The sequence below is a fragment of the Bos indicus genome, chromosome 16 (genome assembly GCF_029378745.1).
Source record: "Bos indicus isolate NIAB-ARS_2022 breed Sahiwal x Tharparkar chromosome 16, NIAB-ARS_B.indTharparkar_mat_pri_1.0, whole genome shotgun sequence".
Lineage (NCBI taxonomy): Eukaryota > Metazoa > Chordata > Mammalia > Artiodactyla > Bovidae > Bos > Bos indicus.
The window spans coordinates 65,435,037-65,456,511 of record NC_091775.1 but is presented as its reverse complement, the minus strand read 5'-3'; the positions used below and the strand labels follow the sequence as shown (position 1 = coordinate 65,456,511).

The following is a 21,475-nucleotide window of genomic DNA, read 5'->3' as shown; positions in this document are numbered from 1 at the left end:
TGTATCATATTTTAGATTCTACATAAAAGTAATATCATATGGTATTTGTTATTCTCTGTCCAACTTACTTCACTGAGTATGATCATCTCTAGCTGCATCCATGTTGCTGCAAATGGACTTATTCCATGCTTTTTTAGTATTTCGTTGTATACCTGTATATATGTGCCACACCTTCTTTCTCCATTCATCTGTTAATAGACATTTAGGAGGTTTCCATGTCTTGTCTATTGTGAATGTGCTGCTATGAACATAGGGGTGCACATATCTTTTTGAATTAAAGTTTTGTCTGGATATATGCCCAGGAGTGGGGTTGCTGGATCATACAGTAAGTCTATTTTTCAGTTTTCTGAGGAACCTCCACGCTGTTTCCCAGAGTGGCTGCACAAACCTACATTCCCACAAACATTGTAGGAAGGTTTCCTTTTCTCCACATCCTCTCCAGCATTTGTTATTTGTAAAATTTTAATGTTGATCATTCTGACTGGAGTGTGGTGGTACCTCATTGTTTTTTGATTTACATTTCTCTGATAATTAACAACATTGAGCATCTTTTCATGTGCCTATTGGCCATCTGTATGTCTTCTTTGGAGAAATGTCTATTTAGGTCTTCTAGGCTTGGCCATCTATTAATATCAGCCCACACAGATCAACCTCATCCTGTACACAGATACCATAATTTATCTAAACATCCCTATATTGGTGGTCACTTAGCTTTTAAAAAAAAATCTTATACTTACTATGGGGCTTCTCTGGTAGTTCAGTTGGTAAAGAATCCGCCTATAATGTAGGAGACTCCAGTTCAATTCCTGGGTCAGGAAAATCCACTGGAGAAGGGATAGGCTACCCACTTCAGTATTCTTGGGCTTCCTTGGTGGCTCAGCTGGTAGAGAATCTACCTGCAATGTGGGAGACCTGGGTTCGATCCCTGGGTTGGGAAGTTCCCCTAGAGAAGGGAATGGCTACCCACTCTATTACTCTGGCCTGGAGAATTCCATGAACTGCATAGTCCATGGGGTCACAAAGAGTCCGACACAATGGAGCAACTTTCACTTTCACATACTTATTATAAACCTTGCTGCACTGTCTATGCGTGCTGTGGGGGGTGTATATTTGCACACTTGCATATTTCAGCAGAACCGATTTCTAGAAGTAGAATGCTGAATCAAAGTGTATTACAAGATGTTCAGAAAGTTTGTACCAATTTCAAACTTCCCAAAGCTGGCAGTGAGCATTATTCAGAGTGAAGTCCCTGGACAAATTGGTCTATTGACTTTTGAGCCAGACCACCTGACCTGCCTCTTGAGAAACCTATATGCAGGTCAGGAAGCAACAGTTAGAACTGGACATAGAACAATAGACTGGTTCCAAATAGGAAAAGGAGTACGTCAAGGCTGTATATTGTCACCCTGCTTATTTAACTTCTATGCAGAGTACATCATGAGAAACGCTGGGCTGGAAGAAGCACAAGCTGGAATCAAGATTACCGGGAGAAATATCAATAACCTCAGATATGCAGATAACACCACCCTTATGGCTGAAAGTGAAGAGGAACTAAAAAGCCTCTTGATGAAAATGAAAGAGGAGAGTGAAAAAGTTGGCTTAAAGCTCAACATTCAGAAGACGAAGATCATGGCATCTGGTCCCATCACTTCATGGGAAATAGACGGGGAAACAGTGGAAACAGTGTCAGACTTTATGTTTTTGGGCTCCAAAATCACTGCAGATGGTGATTGCAGCCATGAAATTAAAAGACGCTTACTCCTTGGAAAGAAAGTTATGACCAACCTAGATAACATATTCAAAAGCAGAGACATTACTTTGCCAACAAAGTCTATCTAGTCAAGGCTATGGTTTTTCCTGTGGTCATGTATGGATGTGAGAGTTAGACTGTGAAGAAGGCTGAGTGCCGAAGAATTGATGCTTTTGAACTGTGGTGTTGGAGAAGACTCTTGAGAGTCCCTTGGACTGCAAGGAGATCCAACCAGTCCATTCTGAAGGAGATCAGCCCTGGGTGTTCTTTGCAAGGACTGATGCTAAAGCTGAAACTCCAGTACTTTGGCCACCTCATGCGAAGAGTTGACTCATTGGAAAAGACTCTGATGCTGGGAGGGATTGAGGGCAGGAGGAGAAGGGGACGACAGAGGATGAGATGGCTGGATGGCATCACTGACTCAATGGACATGAGTTTGAGTGAACTCCGGAGGTTGGTGATGGACAGGGAGGCCTGGCGTGCTGCAATGCATGGGGTCACAAAGAGTCAGACATGACTGAGTGACTGAACTGAACTGAAGACCCTGTTAATGGTGGGAATATCTGAGAGCAGAAAGAAAATTTGTCAAAGATCATGGTTGAAATTAAAAAAAAAAAAAAACACTTCAGATCTATTCTCAGCTGAGTCTGGTTCTGATTCTGCTTTTGGCTCCATGCTAGTGCTTGATTGGGAAATGCAGCTGTGCGGCCTGCACCCACAGCTCAGCCCAAACCACAGCAGGGTGACCCTGAGACACTCCCACAAGATACGCTCCTCATCTGGGGCAGGACATTCATGTGACTGATGAATCTACAATAGATCCACTGATACTCCCATCTGGGACTTTGCAGAGGTCAGATGGTGACAAGTTCCTTCCCCAGCAGGCAGAGGGGACCCTGCAGGGCCTCTGGGCGGGGAAGTCTCCTTGGTGGAGCCTTTCTGGTCCACCAATCTGAGCTGGGGTGGAAGGAACTAAGGAACTCCAAAGCCAGAAACCCCTATAAGCAGCCAGCACCCAAAGTCAGACCATTTTGTGCAGAAATCCATGCTGTATTTGTCCCAGTTGCCAGAAGACACTTACGGTCTCTTATAAAAAGGGAGCACTCTGGTGATGACTCGCCGAGGTGTATACTGAATGTGTGCATTTTACAAAACAGAGAGATGGGAAGGAATGCGGGAGGGTGCATAAAAGAGAAAGAAAAAAAGGGAAGAGAAGGGAATAGAAGGCCAAGAGGAGGCAGGGTTCAGCAGTGCGCCTGCCTGCCTAAGCACACCTCTCCCCAGGATGAGGGACAGGCCCCGGGGATCTGCCCTGGGTTCCAGCCTGGACCGAGGGAGCCACTAGGGGTGGCCCTGAGCCCTTTGCCCAACAATGGGGTATCCATTGTGGAGAGTCAGTAGTAGAAGGGACGGAACTTTAGAAGAAGAACTTCTCCGAAATAACAACACGCAATGACGTAATAATGGAATCACCACCCTCCTTTCATTTTGTGACCTTTCCCCACGTTTCGATGGAAAAACAGGAGGCTACCATTGTGTGTCAGAGGAGACTTGTCATGATGGAGCCAGAGAAGAAAGACAACCCATTGTTGGCTTTTAAATTCAAAAGCAGTGGTCCTAAGTAACATGGAAAGATAGAGTGGAGGGTTGGAGAATTGGAGGGGGGGATCTCATTGGCTCTCCACCATCCTCGTCCTTCCAAACCCTCTCCCCTACTCCACACCTCCTCACCCCTGGAAGAAGATAAAGACGGAAGAGAAAACAGTTGGATGGGGACCGATAGGAGAGGCATGGAAGGCCAGGTATCCAAGAATTAGCTAGCTTCAAAAGGGAGGAAATGACAGACTCTAGAAAAGTTTGGAAACTTCAGAGGAGGGGAACTGAGTAGGTTTAAACTTAAAGTGGCTGAGTATGCCTGGAACTTAATAAGATTACATTTTTCTGCCACCAGAAGAAAAAGAGAGCTAAACATAGAAAGTTTGGGAAAATACAGACTTTTTTTCCCCGGGTATCTCTATTAGTGGGGAAATGAATATTTGCCACAAAAGTACAATTTTTTGGAATGGATGCTGTTGCTTGCCTTCTGCATCACAAAGATGCATATTCCAAGCCTAGAAAGGGCGTGTGTGCCCTAACTAGGACAGATAAGAAAAGGGGAAACAAATAGGATAGTTGCAGCTCAGCTCTCGTCCTCTGGAGATTTCCATCCAGAATGTCACCTCAGATACCGAATGGGAAAATAGAAGGCACTAGATTTCCCTTCTAGCCTTGCCAAGGCAGATATGGTTCCCAGGCTCCCGTGCCCAGGCCTGCCAGACCAAATTAGGGAAAGAGAGCTGTATGACGATGAGGCTCATTCCACAGCCCGTTTTACTTCCTCATTTCTGAATATGACTCTAGGGACTCCCGGGACCTGGCTGAGGGAGAGAGCGTTCAGGTCATTGAGAACTGCCTGTTGGCCGGCTATGGGTCAAGAAAGAGAAATACTATGCATGAGTAAGGGTTTCCACAGCCTGGATCCACCGCTGGACACCTGGCCCCCTCCCCGTCTCACACCGCAGCCTAACAAGGCCCTCCAGTCGAAGTGGAAACCTCCCCCTGGTTCACCCTTGACGTGGGAGCTTTGGTTCTAAGAGCTGAACTGGAGGACCAACCGTCAAAGGTGACAGATGGGCTTTTATTCAAGTTTACAGGGAGAAAATAAACCTAAGATTCTAGGGTTTCATCTCCCCAGATGGGCATTGAGTGAACGGAAGCATGGGGTAATCAACTGAAATGCAGAAACCCCACCTCTGGTGCTTACATGGAAATCGTTTCTGAAGTTAGAGCAATCATGATAATGATCAAACACGGGCTCAAGATTTTGCAAACTGGACCCAGAAGAATCATTTGCAGCCTAGACAGGTGTCATTTCTCATGTTCTAAGAAGTAGAGAATGTCTTATTGAAAGCCAGGTGGCTGAAAGACAGCCAGAAGAGAAGAAATCCCTTTGGTCCATGCAAGATGGCACATCGAAACAACCAACCAGCTGAAACACTTGAATTTTGGACGAAAGCTGAATACGTCTGAATACATTTGTTCAGACCTAAGACCTTACACAAAGGACGTTTTCATCTGGGAATGTGTCCAGTCTATACTACGTAGAGCGTATTTGCAAAGGAATGGGAGTTGTTCCTGTGTTTTGCTCTGGCTCTTTTTATCACCCCCAATCACATGTAGAGTGTTTTATTTTTTAATTTTTAATTGGAGTATAATTACTTTACAATGCTGTGTTAGTTTCTGCTGTACAACGAAGTCAATCAGCCATCTGTATACATATTTCCCCTCCCTCCTGAACCTCCCCCCACGCCCACCACCCCACCCCTCAAGGTGACCGCGGAGCCCCGAGCTGAGCTCCCTGAGCTACACGGCAGGCTCCCACTGGCTCTCTGTTTTATATGGCAACCCACTCCAGTGTTCTTGCCTGGAGAATCCCAGGGATGGGGGAGCCCGGTGGGCTGCCGTCTATGTGGTCGCACAGGGTCGGACATGACTGAAGCGACTCAGCAGCAGCAGCCGTGGATACACGCCAGTGCTCCTCTTGCAGTTCGTCCCACCCTGGGCAAGGATCTTGAGACCTTTGCCTAAGAGGGCACTGGAATACGCAAACTGGGGCTTCCTCATTATTTAAGGACTTCCCTAAGCTTGATCTCAACCTTGGATTTCAATTCTCCATTTCTGTTTCTCAGTTAAAGCAACAAGTATAAAGATAGATAAGAAAATGATGAGTGTAGTTGAGCTGTTTTAGAGCTAATTCAGGGGTATTAGTATTGTCACATTTTGCCTGAACAAAATGAAAGGGAATTGCTGGACCTTGAAATGCTAAATTTAAAACATGAACATTTGACTTAAAAACATAACCAACAGCCAATTTGTTAATAATTTACCTAGAATTGAGCAAAAGAATCTGATTTTTAAAGCTAACTTCATGGTCAACTGAACACATTTTTTTATACCCGCAGAACAGTATCTTGAAAGAAAAAAAAAAAAAGGCCTCTGATAAAGGATCCTTCCTGTTTGTCACCTGCTCTCTGCTTTCCCTCAGGGCTGGTAAGCAGGGCCCTGCTGAGTCTCAGGTCCTCCAGCTGGTACCCAGGTTGCTATGGAGATCCTAGAATTCAAAGAGAGAGGTTGTCTGAAGAGTCCCTGCTTGGGCCATGGAAACAGCTCAGTAGGAGCTTCAGCAGATGACACAGATTTTTCCAGAGTTAAAATGAAAGCCCAAGGGAGCAAGGATTCACCTGCCTCTTTTCCAGGCAGAGAAAATCTACTCGTTTAAGAGTTTGTCTCCATTTGACTTTGGCGAATGACCTCAGCTTCCCTTGTGACTCAGAGAGTAGAGAATCCACCTGTAATATAGAAGACCCAGGTTTGACCCCTGGGTCGGGAAGATCCCCTGGAGAAGGAAATGGCAACCCAGTCCAGTATTCTTGCCTGGGAAATCCCATGGACAGAGGAGCCTGGAGGGCTACAGTCCACGAGGTCACAAGAGTCGGACACGACTGAAGCGACTGAACAACAATGTCAGAATAGGTGAGATGCTCTGCGGTGGTAATTTCTCTTTCCCTCCTTTTTCTTTCTTTCCTTGGCTGTGTCGGGTGTTAGCTGCAGCATGTGGGATCTTTGTCGTGGCATTAAGCCTTCTCTCTATTTGTGGCAGGGAGACTCCAGAGTGCACAGGCTTGGTAGTTGTAGTGCCCAGACTGAGTTGCCTCTGTGACATGTGGACTCTTAGCTCCCCATCCAGGGATCAAACCCAGATCCCCTGCATTGGCAGGTGGATTCTTAACCACTGGACCACCAGGGAAGCCCCCCTCTTCTTTAATGAGCATAAATTGCCTTTGAAGTCAGACAGACCTGGGTTTTAATCCTGGTCATTGATGAGCTCTGTAACCCTGAACAAACTACTGAAGCTAAGACTCGGCTTCTTTTACTACATTGGGTTTTGGTGAGGAGTGAATGAAATGATGCAAGCCAAGGGCTTGAACTTGCTTGGCAAACAGTAAGAGCTCAATAGAGAGTGACTGTTAGATTATTCGGAGAAGGCAATGGCACCCCACTCCAATACTCTTGCATTAATTGCCAGCACCCCTCTTACCCCTGAAGGATTCCAGCCTCTGCAACTACAGCAATTAGATGCCTATTTGTCCTCAGGGGGAAGCTGGCAAATATGGATTCGGACTCCTCTTTGGGGACCCACAGTAGCAAATAGGCAGGCATACTGGGAAGGAGAGGTGGTAGAAGGGACTAGGCGGGTCCTGTTCATTTCTGACAAAGATCTGAGAATGGTATACTCTCCGTGGGTCACTGGACTCAGTCCTTTCTTTCCTGATTTTCTTGCTGTCATTACCCCTCCTCCACATCCACACTGCTTGAGAAGCCTGGCGCCTCAGACTCTGTGTCCAGAGGGGAGGAGGTGCATGTGGGAAAGGTCTGTCTCAGACCATGACGCCCCCACCCACCCCCCAGGGCAGGTGAGCTCTGGAGAAGTCAGAATCCTGACTGCTTGTCACTAAGCCCTTCTTTGCAACCCTGGGTGTTTTCTTGGCCTGTTTGGTGCAATTGTGGAAATGGGCTGGGGTTTCTTTAGGCTAATTTAGCTGCTCAGTTCTGTTCAGGAGGAAGGCAGCTAGGGCTTATGCAGCAAGGAGAAGAAGGAAAAAACAAAACAAAACAAAATTTCATCAGGGGAGAGTTGTTACTACAGACTGAGCAGGGTTTCAGAAAGACTCTTGAATCTGGTGGGGCTCACGAACCTTAGGGCAAGGGGGTGTGGGCTGAAGTCCCAGGGCAATGCCACTCCTCCCACATGTTCAGAGCATCAAGCCTATGTGTTTAAGGCTTCCTGGAGATCCAGTGGTTAGGACTCCATGCTTCCACGGCAAGGGGCACTGGTTTGATCCTTGGTGGAGGAACTAGGATACCCCCCCAACATGCTATGAGGCACGGCCTTAGCCCCTTGCTTTCCCTCGTCTCCTCAGCCCCTCACAACCTGACTTCTGCCTCCTGTGAAAGGCCCCAGCTCTGGCAGTGCCCTCGGCCCTCAGCCTCCTTCACCACCTCCTTTGAAGGGTTTCACCTCCTGACGTGTGTGACTGCGTCACCCAGACTCTTCCCCGTCTCCCTGAACACTGGCTCACTGGACATTCCACTGACTCCACCTGTCTTACCTAGAAATTCTCTAAAGCTCAACCCTCATTTTCTTAAGCCGTATCAGCCCATCTCAGATTTATGCTTCGCAGAGACAGTGTGGCCAGAAACACTCTCACTCTGAGAGTTATTTGCATAAACCTGTGGGAGCGGATGAATTACCTCTCTGTCTCCTCCACTTCCTGTGGCAGCCACCGTGACAACAGCCTCCCAATCAGTCTGGCTGAAAACCCCGGGGACTCCTTGATCTTGGATTCCTCCTCCTCTTTGTCTCCATGAGCAGAACCAAATTGTCTTTGGCATTTATTCTCTCCTTTCCTCTTCTTGCAGCTGCTTTAGCATTACTCTTGATTGCCTGAGATATTACAGTAGCCTCTTTTTCTCGTTTTTATTTTACATTGGAATATAGTTGATACACAATGTTGTGTTAGTTTCCGGTGTACAGCACAAAGTGATTCAGTTACACACACACATGTATCTATTCTTTTTCAAATACAATAGCTTCTTGATGTTTTGTTGCCCAGATAAGAACCACTTCTCCAGACTTCAAAACTCCTTATTCCCCCATCTTCCTCCCAGGGTTTTGTGTCCCAATAGACAGAGATGGAAGGAGAAAGCAAGACAGGGTCTGGAAGGACAATGGCTGCAAGAAATAGATGTCTCACCTACAGTTTGTAAGCAGACAGTGGAAAGAGGGAGAGAACGAAGGATGAAAATCTCTGTTCAGTGGAAAATTATGATACATTCTAAAGCAGGAAGTCCACCATTTTGTATAAAAGGGGACTTTCTCAGGCTTTGATGACTCTGGACAGAGTGTCACAAATTTTATGCCTTTGATTGTACCTTGGCGTCGTAAAGCATTCTGCAAAGCTTTTGTGTGCTAGGAATTTCTAAGGAGGAAACAGCTACAGAGCTGTGAGCCTGCAAACTAGAAACTGAGAGAAAACCGCTTAGAGTTGGGACAGAGTGGGACTGGGTGTCCAAGGGTCTGGCTAAGGAGGTGGTGCCGGCATGCTGAGAGGCTTTTGCTCACAGCAGCCTGGAGTGGGAGGTGGGAATGTCACAACAGGGGATCAGCACCTCACGAGGCAAACAAAGATTGTTTGTTTACTTTTCGGTCATGAATCTGGAAATCCGAAAGCATCCACCGCCTATGAGTAGCTGTGTGCCACTTTTATATGGAATTTCATTTCAGTCTCTAAGGCATTGTTCTTAGAACCATTTTGCAGATGTGGAAACTGAGCTCTTGAGAACTGGCATGACTTAACGAAAGTTGGCTTAGGTAGTACAAGACAGAGCGGGATTTGAATCCAGGATTTCTGACCTCACAATGCATTCTTGGTGAAAACCCAGGATGAGAGAGGGCCAGCCGTGCTTAACAGCTTCCATAGAACTTAGGGGCGTGGATGGGACAGAAGTCACTGAGGGATCTTCAACCCTGGCTCTGACCACCTCAGGTCCCCTGGGAAACCTAGGGGAACTTAGAGCGGCTCCCAAAGACTCACCCCTGGAGGAATGCTTAGGAATGTGCTGAGAAGTCTGTTACAGATGGTAGACTAAGACAGAAAGTGTTACCCAGGCCACAGCAAAGCTGCCAGGTTTTATACTCTGTAGACGCCCCAATGGGATGGGCTCCCCCCAGTAACTTTCAGGAGCCACAAAGGCTCATCTGTCACTGGTGGCAGTAAGAGGGAGCAGGCCATGGGTGACTGACAGTATGTACGGAACTGGTTACAGAATTCACAGGGCCTTCTGCAAAGTGAAAATGTGTCCTCTTGTTCACAATCATTAAGCACTCCAAGATGGTGACAGCGGAGAATTGAACCAAGCGTGGGGACCCTATAAGCCTGGGGCTCTGAGCGACTGCACAGGTCATACATCCTATTATACACTGTACATGGCTTCACTTCTCACTGCCCTGATCAATATCTGTGTAGAGGAGTTTTCAGAGGGAGACATGCAATGCAGAACAAGGATTCTGCCGTCTCCTTCTTTCCCCAATTCACTTAAAATAGCTGAATTATAACAGCCTCTGTTGATCAAACAGGCACTGTGGTCCAAGCCCTTGACTGTGCTATCTTTCCTCCCCCACAACACACTTTTCCCCCCAAGAAAAGAGAGGCTGTGAGAGGCTGTAAGACCCACAGCCAGCTGGAGGAATGTCAAGGTTCCAAACCCGGGTCTCTGGATTCCAGAGCTCTCCCCACTCCTGTGTGTTGCCTCTGCCTTTGAAGCTGGCAAGAAATGGAGACTTGAGGGGCTTCTGGTCAAGAAAGCTGATAGTTCCACTCGAGGTCAGTGTTTATCAGACTCCAGCTCCTTATATATCACTTCCATAATTGTTAGCCATATTTTCATTTCACCTATGCTGTTATTTATGGCATTTTTATTTCATTAATTCACTTAAAAAAAAACCTGCCTCATTATAAAATGTAACTGTGAAATTGTGGGTTTGGTATACTAGCTTTTACTTTTTTTCTAAGGTGGAAAACTACACAGTCATAAAAGAGGGAGGAAGTGCTCTATGTCCTGATAAAGAAAAATAGTCCTTAATATTAGTTAAGAGAAAAGAGCAAGGTGCAGAACTGTGTGTCAAATGGTTTGTGCATAACAGGGGAGTGGCCAAGAGGTTAATACCTTGGACGAGGGCATGGCAGTCCACTCCAGTATTCTTGCCTGGAGAATCTCATGGACAAAGGAGGCTGGTGGGCTATGGTCCATAGGGTCACAGTGTCAGACAAGAATGAAGCAACTTAGCACACATGCACGCATGCAGGGGTTTACATTTGTATATACTTAAAATCTCTTTTGAGAGAATGCCGATAAGTTAACACAAGTGGTTCCTGGTGAGTGGGAAATGTTTGGCAGTGATCAGAATAATTTTTCATATTTGTTCATTTTGAACCACATGAGCATGTTACTTGTCCAAAAGTTTTAGTGAATTAAAATAATACAGTAACTATGATGATAGAACTGTTTGTCTACACACTGCCTAAAATCATCTCATGAGCCATGGATGGTATGCACGTGTCCTTACTCAGGGGATATGGCTCTGATGGGTTTGATTCACATGAATGGAGTGATGGCCTTGGTAGACCTGTGTCAAGCAGGTGAACTCCTGGACAGGTGTATCAACCTGAATACTGAGAAGGACACAGAAGAAGCCCATCATTAAGCCAGGCTCTTGAGTCATTAGATGCTGATCAACTCCCTGTTGCTGATTGCTCTGAAGCCTTGGAAAGAAGCTAAGCCTGGAGATGAGGGATTGTGTCCCTTGTGAAGGAGATATGAGCTATATCTGCTGTGGCTGTTGAAATGTGAGCAGGTGGGGAAAAGGACTGAATGAAATGGGGGGCATTCTAGACAGTGCCTTCTTATCTGAGCCAAGTGTTCTGGGGAAAGACGTGAACATCAGCCGGGTCAGAATGGGAGCCCTTCCGATGGAAGACAGGCACCGTGCATAGTAGAGGCTGTGTACAAGAATCTTCTGAGTTAGGGAGCTGGTGGCCAGCTCCTGCACTGGTCAACAGAGAGATCATGCGGGTTTCTGGGTGGGTGGTTGAGTCAAGAGCCAACTGACACAAGAGTTGGTTGCACTTCTGTTAGTTTAGATTGCATTAGCTGTTTTGGCAACCATGCGATTCTGTTGACTCATGTTGAGTGTGCACTCAACTCAAATTGTTAGATGTCTTCAAATACATCCTTCTTAAAGAGCAATTGCCTTCCTATATTGGGGCGATTGAATCTTCAAACATAGGAGTAAATCTTTACATGTCTCCTGTTAAATTACAACTTGGAGTTTTGTGATTCAGTATGAGTCAGGCAATATTTGAATTCTGATTCTGTTATTCTACATGTTGATAGTCTCTCCAAGCTTTGAGTCACTTGTAAATCTGATCCAAGTTGTTTATAAAAAGGTTAAAAGTACAAATTGACATTGATACCTCAAGAAGATTCTAGGGACATAATATTAGGCCAACTAAACCATCTAAATTACTTTGTCTAGAGAATATCTTGGCCAGATACCCTTTTATATTTGCATATGCACCATTCTGGTTCACCTATCAGGAACATCTTCTCAAAAAAAGGAAAAGAGTTTGCTTTGGCCCAACTTGTTCTTAGTAAACTCATTCTGGTTTCTAAAATTCCAATTCCCTTTTGTTTCTAAGTGCCTTTGTTTAATAATCTATACTTTAGAATTCTTTCCAGGGATCAACTGGTAAGTCTCTGATATCATTTTAAGAATTCATGACTTTTAGACACCTAGAATCACATTTCCCATCCATCCTGGCTTTCTAGCATCGACCCCAGTCTTCATGGTGCTTCAACTGACAAGGTTTTAGGGATCATACAAACAAAATCTTTCTGCTCCTGGGATTCAGTGAATCTGGATTAGATGACTGGAGTTTCTTTAGACCAGCTGTCAGCTTCCTCACCATCCTCTGTCTGGGTCTTCATTCCCTGTATGACTCAGGAACAAAGTCGGAGCTGAGTAGTTCTGCTTTCTCGCCATCGTCTGTTGATGTGACGTCATCTGCACCACGCCGTGACCCTCTATGTTCATCCTCTGACACTAAGGAGCTCTTTGTGTCACCCTTTAGTACTTTTGCAGCTTAACTCACTCTGGGCTTCCGCTTTCCCTGTACACCTTCTTTGATCTCTGCCAGCATTTGGATTTCTCACTGGTCAGGAGCCACGTCATCTATCATTTGTGGGTCTGACTGCTGGAAAGAATTCCCTGTGGGATCCAATGCGGCTCCACTTCCTTCACCTTTGGGATCTCTGTGTTGATTTCTGAGAATCTCCCATCCCTCTATAGCAATCTGTCATTTTAGAGTCTTGGGCGAGGGGCAAACATCTATTTTTCATTTTTTTTATTAGCCAAGGCTCTTTTTCATTTTTCAATTTTTTAAAAAAATTATGGCCTGTTTGTGCATGCTCAGCTGTGTCTGAGTCTTTGCGACCACATGGACTATAACCTGCCAGGCTCCCCTGTCCAGAGGATTTCCCAGGCAAGAATAATGGAGTGGATTGCCATTTCCTTCTCCAGGGGCTCTTCCCAACTCAGGGATCAAACCTCTGCCTACTGTATGGACATGCAGATTTTTTACCGCTGAGCCACCAGGGAAGCCCAGGTACCTTGTGTATAAAAGTTCAAAGATGGCAATGATCCTCATGTCTAGTGTGCTTAATATGAGGATACTTTAAAAGAATAGCCTTATGCATGTCTTCATCTGGATGATAAGATGGATATGTGTAACCAACCAAACTAAATAATTACAGTGACTTTATAAGCACCTTCCACAGCATTGATATTTAGCAGATGTTTTGAGAATCTATCATGTGATAGGCACAAAAGATAGCACTGGAAAACTCAGATGTAGGTCCTGTACTCCTGGAGCTTACAGCCTAGCTGGGAAACAGCCACTTAAACAGGTAATTACTATCATGTGTGGTTGAACACATGGTTGGGGAAGTGGAGAGGCTGCTAGGAGAGCACTGTATGTCACCGAGAGCACAGGGCAGTAATAATGACCCAGCTGGTGAGTCAGGGAAGGAGAAGACTGGAACTCTATAGTGACCGTAGGCAGAATCCTAAGATGACCCCCCAATCCTAAGATGCCCATGTGTAATCCCATCCCACTGTGTGGGCAGGGACTGAGACTTGCTTCTCACTCACAGACTATGGCAAAGGTGAAGGGACTTTGCAGAAGTAATCAAGGACCCTAAATAGCTGACTTTAATCAAAAGAGAGATTATCCTGGGTGGGCCTAACCTAGTCAAGCAGGTCCTTTAAAAAGGGGTCTAGGCTCAGAGACTCGGTGACATAGAGATGCTCTCTCCATTGCTGGTCTTGAAGAAGTTCAGTTTAGTTCAGTTTTCCAATCGTGTCCGACTCTTTGCGACCCCATGAACCGCAGCACACCAGGACTCCCTGTCCATCACCAACTGCCAGAGTCTACCCAAACCCATGTCCATTGAGTCAGTGATGCCATCTAACCATCTCATCCTCTGTCATTCCCTTCTCCTCCTGCTCTCAGTCTTTCCCAGCATCAGGGTCTTTTCAAATGAGTCAACTCTTCGCATCAGGTGGCCAAAGTACTAGAGTTTCAGCTTCAGCATCATTCCCTCCAAAGAAATCCCTGGGCTGATCTCCTTCACAATGGACTGGTTGGATATCCTTGCAGTCCAAGGGACTCTCAAGAGTCTTCTCCAACACCACAGTTCAAAGGCGTCAATTCTTCAGCACTCAGCTTTCTTCACAGTCCAACTCTCACATCTATACATGACGACGGGAAAAACCATAGCCTTGACTAGATGGACCTTTGTTGGCAAAGTAATGTCTCTGGTTTTTAATACGATGTCTAGGTTTGTCATCACTTTCCTTCCAAGGAGTAAGCCTCTTTTAATTTCATGGCTGCCGTCACCATCTGCAGTGATTTTGGAGCCCAGAAAAATAAAGTCAGCCACTGTTTCCACTGTCTCCCCATCTATTTGCCATGAAGTGATGGGACTGGATGCCATGATCTTAGTTTTCTGAATGTTGAGCTTTAAGCCAACTTTTTTCACTGTCCTCTTTCACTTTCATCAAGAGGCTCTTTAGTTCTTCTTCACTTTCTACCATAAGGGTTGCTGCTGCTGCTGCTGCTAAGTCACTTCAGTAGTGTCCGATTCTGTGTGACCCCGTAGACGGCAGCCCACCAGGCTCCCCTGTCCCTGGGATCCTAAATGCTACGGCTGCAAGGAAATGAATTCTGCCAACAATATGAGGGAGCTTAGGAGCAGACTCTTCCTCAGTCAAGCTTCCAGGTGAGTGCAGCCTGGCCCACACTTTTGATCTCAGCCTGGTGGAACCCGAACAGAGGACCAGCCAGGCCATGCCCAGACGCCTGCCCCATGAAAACCGTGAGAGTGAATGCGTATTATTGTAAGTCACTAAGTTTGTGATGAATTTTTATGCAGAAATAAACTACTAACCAGGTAGGCTAGACAGGACTAACTTATGACATCTTCCTGGAGAAGGAAGGCTTTTAGCCTCGAGGGTTTCAACCAGCCTTGCTGACGAAGGAGACCCACACTGAGTTTTCTGTGTCCTCCCTGTGAAATTCAGGCCAAGTTCACATGTAATAAATGAGGTCTCCCTGCCAACTTCCTGAGGCTTCCCTGTCTTGTACTCAATGTCAGTATCTTCTGATGTTAGATTTAAGGAAACAGGATGTACATACTCTGCCTACTATTGTAATGTGCCACACTGTATGCAAATAAGGGTGATAATGAAAAACTCCATAAAGCTATTTCTTCAAGTAGGGTTCCGGTTTCTTCATTTTGGTTCATTTAACCAATCAGTGGTCCACAGAACACCTGCTATGTGCCTAGAGCGTGAAAGAATGAGGGGAAACTGAGACCTGTTTCCACCCTTTGGGGAGTTTGACAGAGAAGCCACAAAAAAGTTAGAAAAAGCTGAAGAATGATGAAACGCTAAGCTCTGAAAGTGGGGCATACATGCATGCTCAGTCATGTCCAACTCTTTGCAACCCCATGGGCTGTAGCCTGGCAGGCTCCTCTATCCATGGGGTTTTCCAGGCAAGAATACTGGAGTGTGTAGGGAGGAGAAGGTGATTGCTGACTGCCAAGGAATAATGAGAACAATGAGTTTAATTTCAGGGGTCCCTCCCTCCAGAAAAAGGAAAGCCTTAGGAATATTCTTAGCTTCCCGTTGAATGAGCGCATCCAACAGGAGTTTATGATCTGTGAGCAAAGCAAATGCAAATCTTACTTATACAGAACTTTGAAATAATTTTGCAAACATTGAGCTAAAACTGTGAGATTCAACCAGTGTCTTAATGTATTCAATAAGAGTTTTCTGAACACCTACTATGTCCAGTGCTGTGCCAAGAATGGAAAATATAGTGGTATGTCTGTCAGAATGTTTTAAATGATAAAAAACAGAAGACACTATTCAAATAGCTTAAACAATAAACAGACTTATCTCACCAACAAAGAAATTCTGAGAAAATTAGTTCCAAGATGGGTTAACTTAGGAGCTCACCAACATAATTAAGGATCCAGGTTTTTAGTTTTTCATTCTCTTTTCCTTAAAACAATGGCTTGTTCTTAGCTGGCTTTCCTCGTGGTCACAAGATAGCTGCCACTGTTCCAGGCGCAGCTTCATAATACTGTCTAGGGGAAAAATACGGACTGTCTTGTTTCTTCCCATGTGTCTTTTTTTTAATCAACAGGGGAAAAAATCTTGCCCAGAAACCCTCAGCAGCCTTCTCCAAATGTGTTATTAACTAGAATTCTATCTCACACTTGTGCCTGAACCAGTCAGAACCCCACTCCTTGGGGCGGTGTTGGGAGTTTATCTTTCCTGAGGCACTTGGCCTCCAGAGAGTGGAGACTTGAACAGAATGGGGGTTCTACCAAAGGAAAAATGGGGAATGAAGGAAGGGTGGTTGAGAAGGTCATCTACTAATAGTATTGATGACTGCTGTTGCTGCTGCTGCTAACTCGCTTCACTCGTGACCAACTCTGTGCGACCTCATAGATGGCAGCCCACCAGGCTCCTCCACCCGTGGGACTTTCCAGGCAAGAGTGCTGGAGTGGGGTGCCATTGCCTTCTCCATCGATGACTACTGTAATACAATTACAAATTGTGACAAACACTGTGACCCAAGAGAACTGTGTGCTGTGAGAGAGAGAAAGGACAAACACAGGAAGGTCATGGATCAAGAAAGGCCTTCTTGAGGGAGTGAAAGATGAGTTGGAACCGAACCAGCCGGGCAAGGGGTTGGGGGAAGAACATCCCAAGCAGAGGAAACCATTTAACAATGTGATGTTGCATGGAAACACTGGGAAGGGGTGAGGAAGGGATGGAAGGGAAATGGTGGGGCAGGGATTGGGGTGGGGGGAGGGGGTGCAGTGTGTAGAGAGGATCCTTCTGGCACCGTGGGAAGGAGTTTGGTTTGTATCCTAAGAGTAATAACTAAGGCACTGAAGGTTTTAAAGCAGGGGCATGACGTGATCCAACCTGTATTTTTAAAAGATTAGTCTGTTGACCCTCCCTCCCACCTCCCACCCCGCCCCCTCTAGATTGTCGCAGAGAACCAGGTTGAGCACTGGTTCAACTGCGCTATAGTTCCCTGCGCTATACTGCAACTTCCCATTAGCTGTCTATTTTACACATGGTAATGTACATATTTCAATGGGAGGAAACATGTGTATACCTATGGCTGACTCATGTTGATGTATGGCAGAAACCAACACAACATTGTAAAGCAATCACCCTCCAATTAAAAAGAAACAAATTATAAAGATATAAAGAGTTTATGCTGTAAAAAAGAAAAAAAAATAGTCTGGCTACTCTGTAGGGAATAGATGGATGTGTGTCAAGAGGTTAGACGATATGTTCATCCACAGGCTTATGGTGGCGTGGGGACAGGGGTGTAACTGGACAGAAATGAGTGTGCACAGCACTGCTGGGTCTCTGGGGGAAGCAAGGATGGGGCAGTCTGTTTGAGGAGCTAGGACACACATACACACTCTTTACTCACGTGAGGGTGACTTAGAACCACGTGGGAGTTCAGAAGTAAGATCACAGGTCTAGGGGCTTAAGACTGGGCCTGAATTCAGCACAGCTTCTGGAGGAAGGGGATATCTGAGCAGGGCACCCACGTCTGTGCAAGGTGGGTTTGAAGGAGCAGACATTGGGAAGGGCAGCCCAAGCAGGGGAGCCAGCAGGAGCCAAAGCAGAGAGGCAGGAAATGAAGACCCAGGGGGGAAGAGAAGCAAGCGGTAGAGTTTGTAGGGGCCTGTGAAGGACATTCTGGGAAAATAAGACTGGAAAACTCATAGGCATCAGCTTCCGGAGAGTTTTGTGTGGCAGACTCTGATAACAGTGTGAAAAGAAAGCTTAAAGTCTAGCTTAGTTACAAAACCACTTGGTTTTCCTCAGAATAATCAACGTGCTGATTGAGTTCTATTTTTTCACCAGGTGGAATAGCAGTATCTCTCCCTCCCTGTCATCACTGCTATTGGCTGGTCATTTGCCAAGGATCTCTAACTTCTTTTTGGAATGCATCCCTTCGTCATGTATTGAGTGTGTTCCCATTCTAGGAGCTGGGAATCCTAGAATTGAAAAGGCATGGGCCCAGCTATTCAGGAGTCTAAGAGCTTGGGCAAATGAAAAGAGAAACGGCAACAAATACAATTGTTTGGGAGGAGGTGGTACAAAGGAGGGGGGAGTCTCTGCTAGCTGGAGTGTGGAACTAGATTTCAGGCAGGGGGTGATATTTCACTGGGCCTTCAGGAATGAGTAGGAGTTTGCCAGACAAAGTGAGATGAGAAGACCTTCCAAACACAGGGCATGCTCCCTACAAAAGTGCACACACATCTTCCCAATTCTCTCATCTTCAATCCTATAAGCCTTATAGAATGGACATTTTTAAGTTTTATTTTTGGGCTCTTAGGGGAAGTTTGGTGATAACTGACAGGTGCTTCAGTAAAGACAGAGCGAGTGTTGCCATCTAAGCATTTAACCCTCAGAATTGCATTTTACCTTTACTCTGGAGTGTGATTAACAAGAAGCCAGGATTTTAGTAAATCAAATTCGTTATACCCTCTCCTCCCAATTATCTTACTGATTTTTCTACTTTCTCAGGGCAGCAGGGAAGGAGATGTACATCTGTATTTTAGGAGACTAGTAAACAGATCAGTCATCAGTGAGAACCCTTGTCTCTTCAGTTTTTCACAGGATAAGAGAAGTCATTCGCTGTCATATTTGGCTCCTAGTTTTGCCATTTGTAGGAGATTGGTCCCCACTGAGCTTCCTAAGTGTTCACAAAAGTACCTCAGACTCAGACGGACACCCAAGACCGTCCTACTCCGGAATCTGATTGCCAATTTTAGCCCGAGATAAAAAACCAAATACATCAAGACAGTCTGTGAGGGTGTGAAAGTGTTGGTCGCTCAGGCATGTCCAACCCCTCGCCACCCCATGGACTGCAGCCTGCCAGGCACCTCTGTCCATGGAATTCTTCAGGCAAGAAGACCGGAGTGGGTTGCCATTTCCTACTCCAACAAGGGTGTGAGGAAGTGAGCAAAGAATTCATTCTAGACTGAATAGAACTCTTCTGTCACCCAACACCCTCGCTGGACAGGCAGCCAGAAGTCGCCTTGAACCTGGGGTCAGAGCCCAGGCCAAAAGCTGCCGCCCCGCAGAGGCGGGTGGGAGACGGAGGGGAGGAGCTGGGGGACAGAGCAGAAGCATTTTGGGGAACTGCGGCCTCAGGGCCAGTATCTGATGTACTTCCTCTCTCCCCCATACTCCGCCCCGCTTGCCCTCTTTCTCCTTCTCTTTCCTTTTCTCTCACAGAACTGACTGCTCTGTGCGTCCGTTGCCAAAAGGTGGGGACACTTCCTGCCGCCTTTGCAACACTGAGAAGTTGTCTTGAGGAGCCTGAGCCCCAAGTCTGAGCTCCAGGCCAGGAAAGTGAAGGCGGGTTTGGGGTGGCCCGGCTGGGGAGACACGGGCTTGCCCTCTCCCCCGGTCTCCAGGCAGCCCTCCCGGTTTGCACCTGACCATGTCCCTGGCCGAGGCCATCAGCCTCTGGAATGAAGGAGTGCTGGCAGCTGACAAGAAGGACTGGAAGGGAGCCCTGGACGCCTTCACTGGGGTACAGGACCCCCACTCCAGGATCTGCTTCAATGTGGGCTGCATATACACGATTCTGGGGAACCTGCCGGAGGCGGAGAAGGTGAGTGGAGGTGTCTCGGCCCCCGCCTCCCCCGGGGGCCTTTGTCTTAACTGGTTCTCAGCCCGGGCTGCACTTTAGAACCCTCTCAGGAGCTTCAGAAGAACAAAGGCTGCCCCGGCCCAACCCACCCCCAGAAATTCTGATTCAATTGGCCTGCGGAGCAGCCTGGGCGGCCACCGCTTTGAAAAGCTCCCCAGGTGGTTCAAAAAGGCAGCCCCGGTGGAAACTGTTCATTGTGGGTTTTGTTCTCCTTTATTCTCCATCGATTACGTTCAAATCATTCTGGAAACTTTCCTTAACACCTTTTTGAAAGCCTCTCCTAGTTCTGTTTTCCTTTATTGACTGCGAGCCACAGAATCTCTGTCTAAACTGCTTAACGTCTGATTTCCAAGAACCTCTTTTGGCTTTCTAAGACCTTCCTGTGAGTGAGCTTTGCTTGCCCAAGAGATGAAGAGAAGGCACTTAAGAAAAATAGGTTCCCCCTCAAGTGACAATTCTGATCCATTATGTGGAGCACTCTACAAAGGAGTCTGAAGCTGGTGGAAGGAATGCAGATGGTGATTGATTAATGATGTCTACTGAGGACTGGTGGTGTTCAGTCTCTTTGAGACCCCATGGACTACAGCACACCCAGCTTCCCTATCTTTCGTCATCTCCAGGAGCTTGCTCAAACTCATGTCCATTGAGTCGGTGATGCCATCCAACCATCTCATCTCTGTCATCCCCTTCTCCTGTCTTCTGTCTTTCCCAGCATCAAGGTCTTTTCCAATGAACCAGCTCTTTGAATCAGGTGGTCCAAGTATTGGAACTTCAGCTTCAGCATCAGTCCTTCCAATGAATCTTCAGGGTTGATTTCCTTTAGGATTGACTGGTTTGATATCCTTGCCATCCAAGGGACTCTTAAGAGACTTTTCTAGCACCACAGTTCAGAAGCATGGATTCTTCAGCGCTTAGCCTTCTTTATGGTCCAACTCTCACATCCATACATGACTACTGGAAAAACCACAGCTTTGACTATATGGACCTTTGTCGGCAAAGTAGTGTCTGCTTTTTAATATGATGTCTAGGTTGGTCATAGCTTTTCTTCCAAGGAGCAAGCATCTTTTAATTTCATGGCTGCAGTCACCATCTGTAGTGATTTTAAGACATGTGTGGAATGTCATATTTCTCCACTGTTTTTCTCTCTCTCTCTCATATTCCCTACTATGGGGTTAAGCATTCCCAACAATCACATTTTTGTATTGGTCGTGGTAAGCTGGAAAGGGTATAACTTTTGGATCAAACCCCAGCTCCGCCTGTCTCTGGGCTTTTTGGTCTTGGGAAGTCATGGAGTTCGGGCTTTCAGCTTCTGGAGAGGCTAAGGATCTTGAAGATAAGTGAGGCATGAACTATTTTTTTAAGTTAGTTTTTGTTGGAATATAGTTGATTTACAATGTTGTGTTAGTTTCAGGTATACAATGATGTAAATCAGTTATACATGTGTATATACATGTATATATACCCATTCTTTTTTAGGTTCTTTCCCTATATAGGAGGCATAGATTATTCAAGTCCTGTGTAACTTCACACCACTGTGTAAATGTTAGTCTTTATTTTTACCTTTCACTGCAAGTCTTTGCAAGGCAGTGTGGCTAGATGACTGACTCCCCAGCACCTTGAAGGGGACCCCCACAGCCATCCTTGCCCTGGGAAAGAGGGAGAGAGAGAAGCTTTGTGGAATACCCGCACAGTCTCAGGCTGCAGAGTGGGCAGATGGGAGCACGGGAGGACCCTCTACATC

At 46.1% G+C, this 21,475-nt stretch overlaps 1 protein-coding gene across 5 annotated transcripts in view; it reads left to right on the top strand.

Moving 5' to 3' along the window:
* The first annotated feature begins 5,934 nt into the window (after positions 1-5,934).
* The window catches only part of NCF2 (neutrophil cytosolic factor 2), a 46,239-nt gene continuing 30,698 nt past the window's right edge, over positions 5,935-21,475 (top strand). For 2 of the 5 annotated variants that reach the window (XM_070768549.1, XM_070768546.1), the window contains exon 1: positions 19,261-19,695. In XM_070768549.1, the coding sequence (XP_070624650.1) occupies positions 19,522-19,695 (174 nt within the window). In that variant the 5' untranslated portion in view covers positions 19,261-19,521. Of the gene's footprint in view, positions 6,323-19,260; positions 19,696-21,475 lie in introns of those variants that run through there. The other 3 variants (XM_019976303.2, XM_019976302.2, XM_070768547.1) reach the window with 2 other exon arrangements.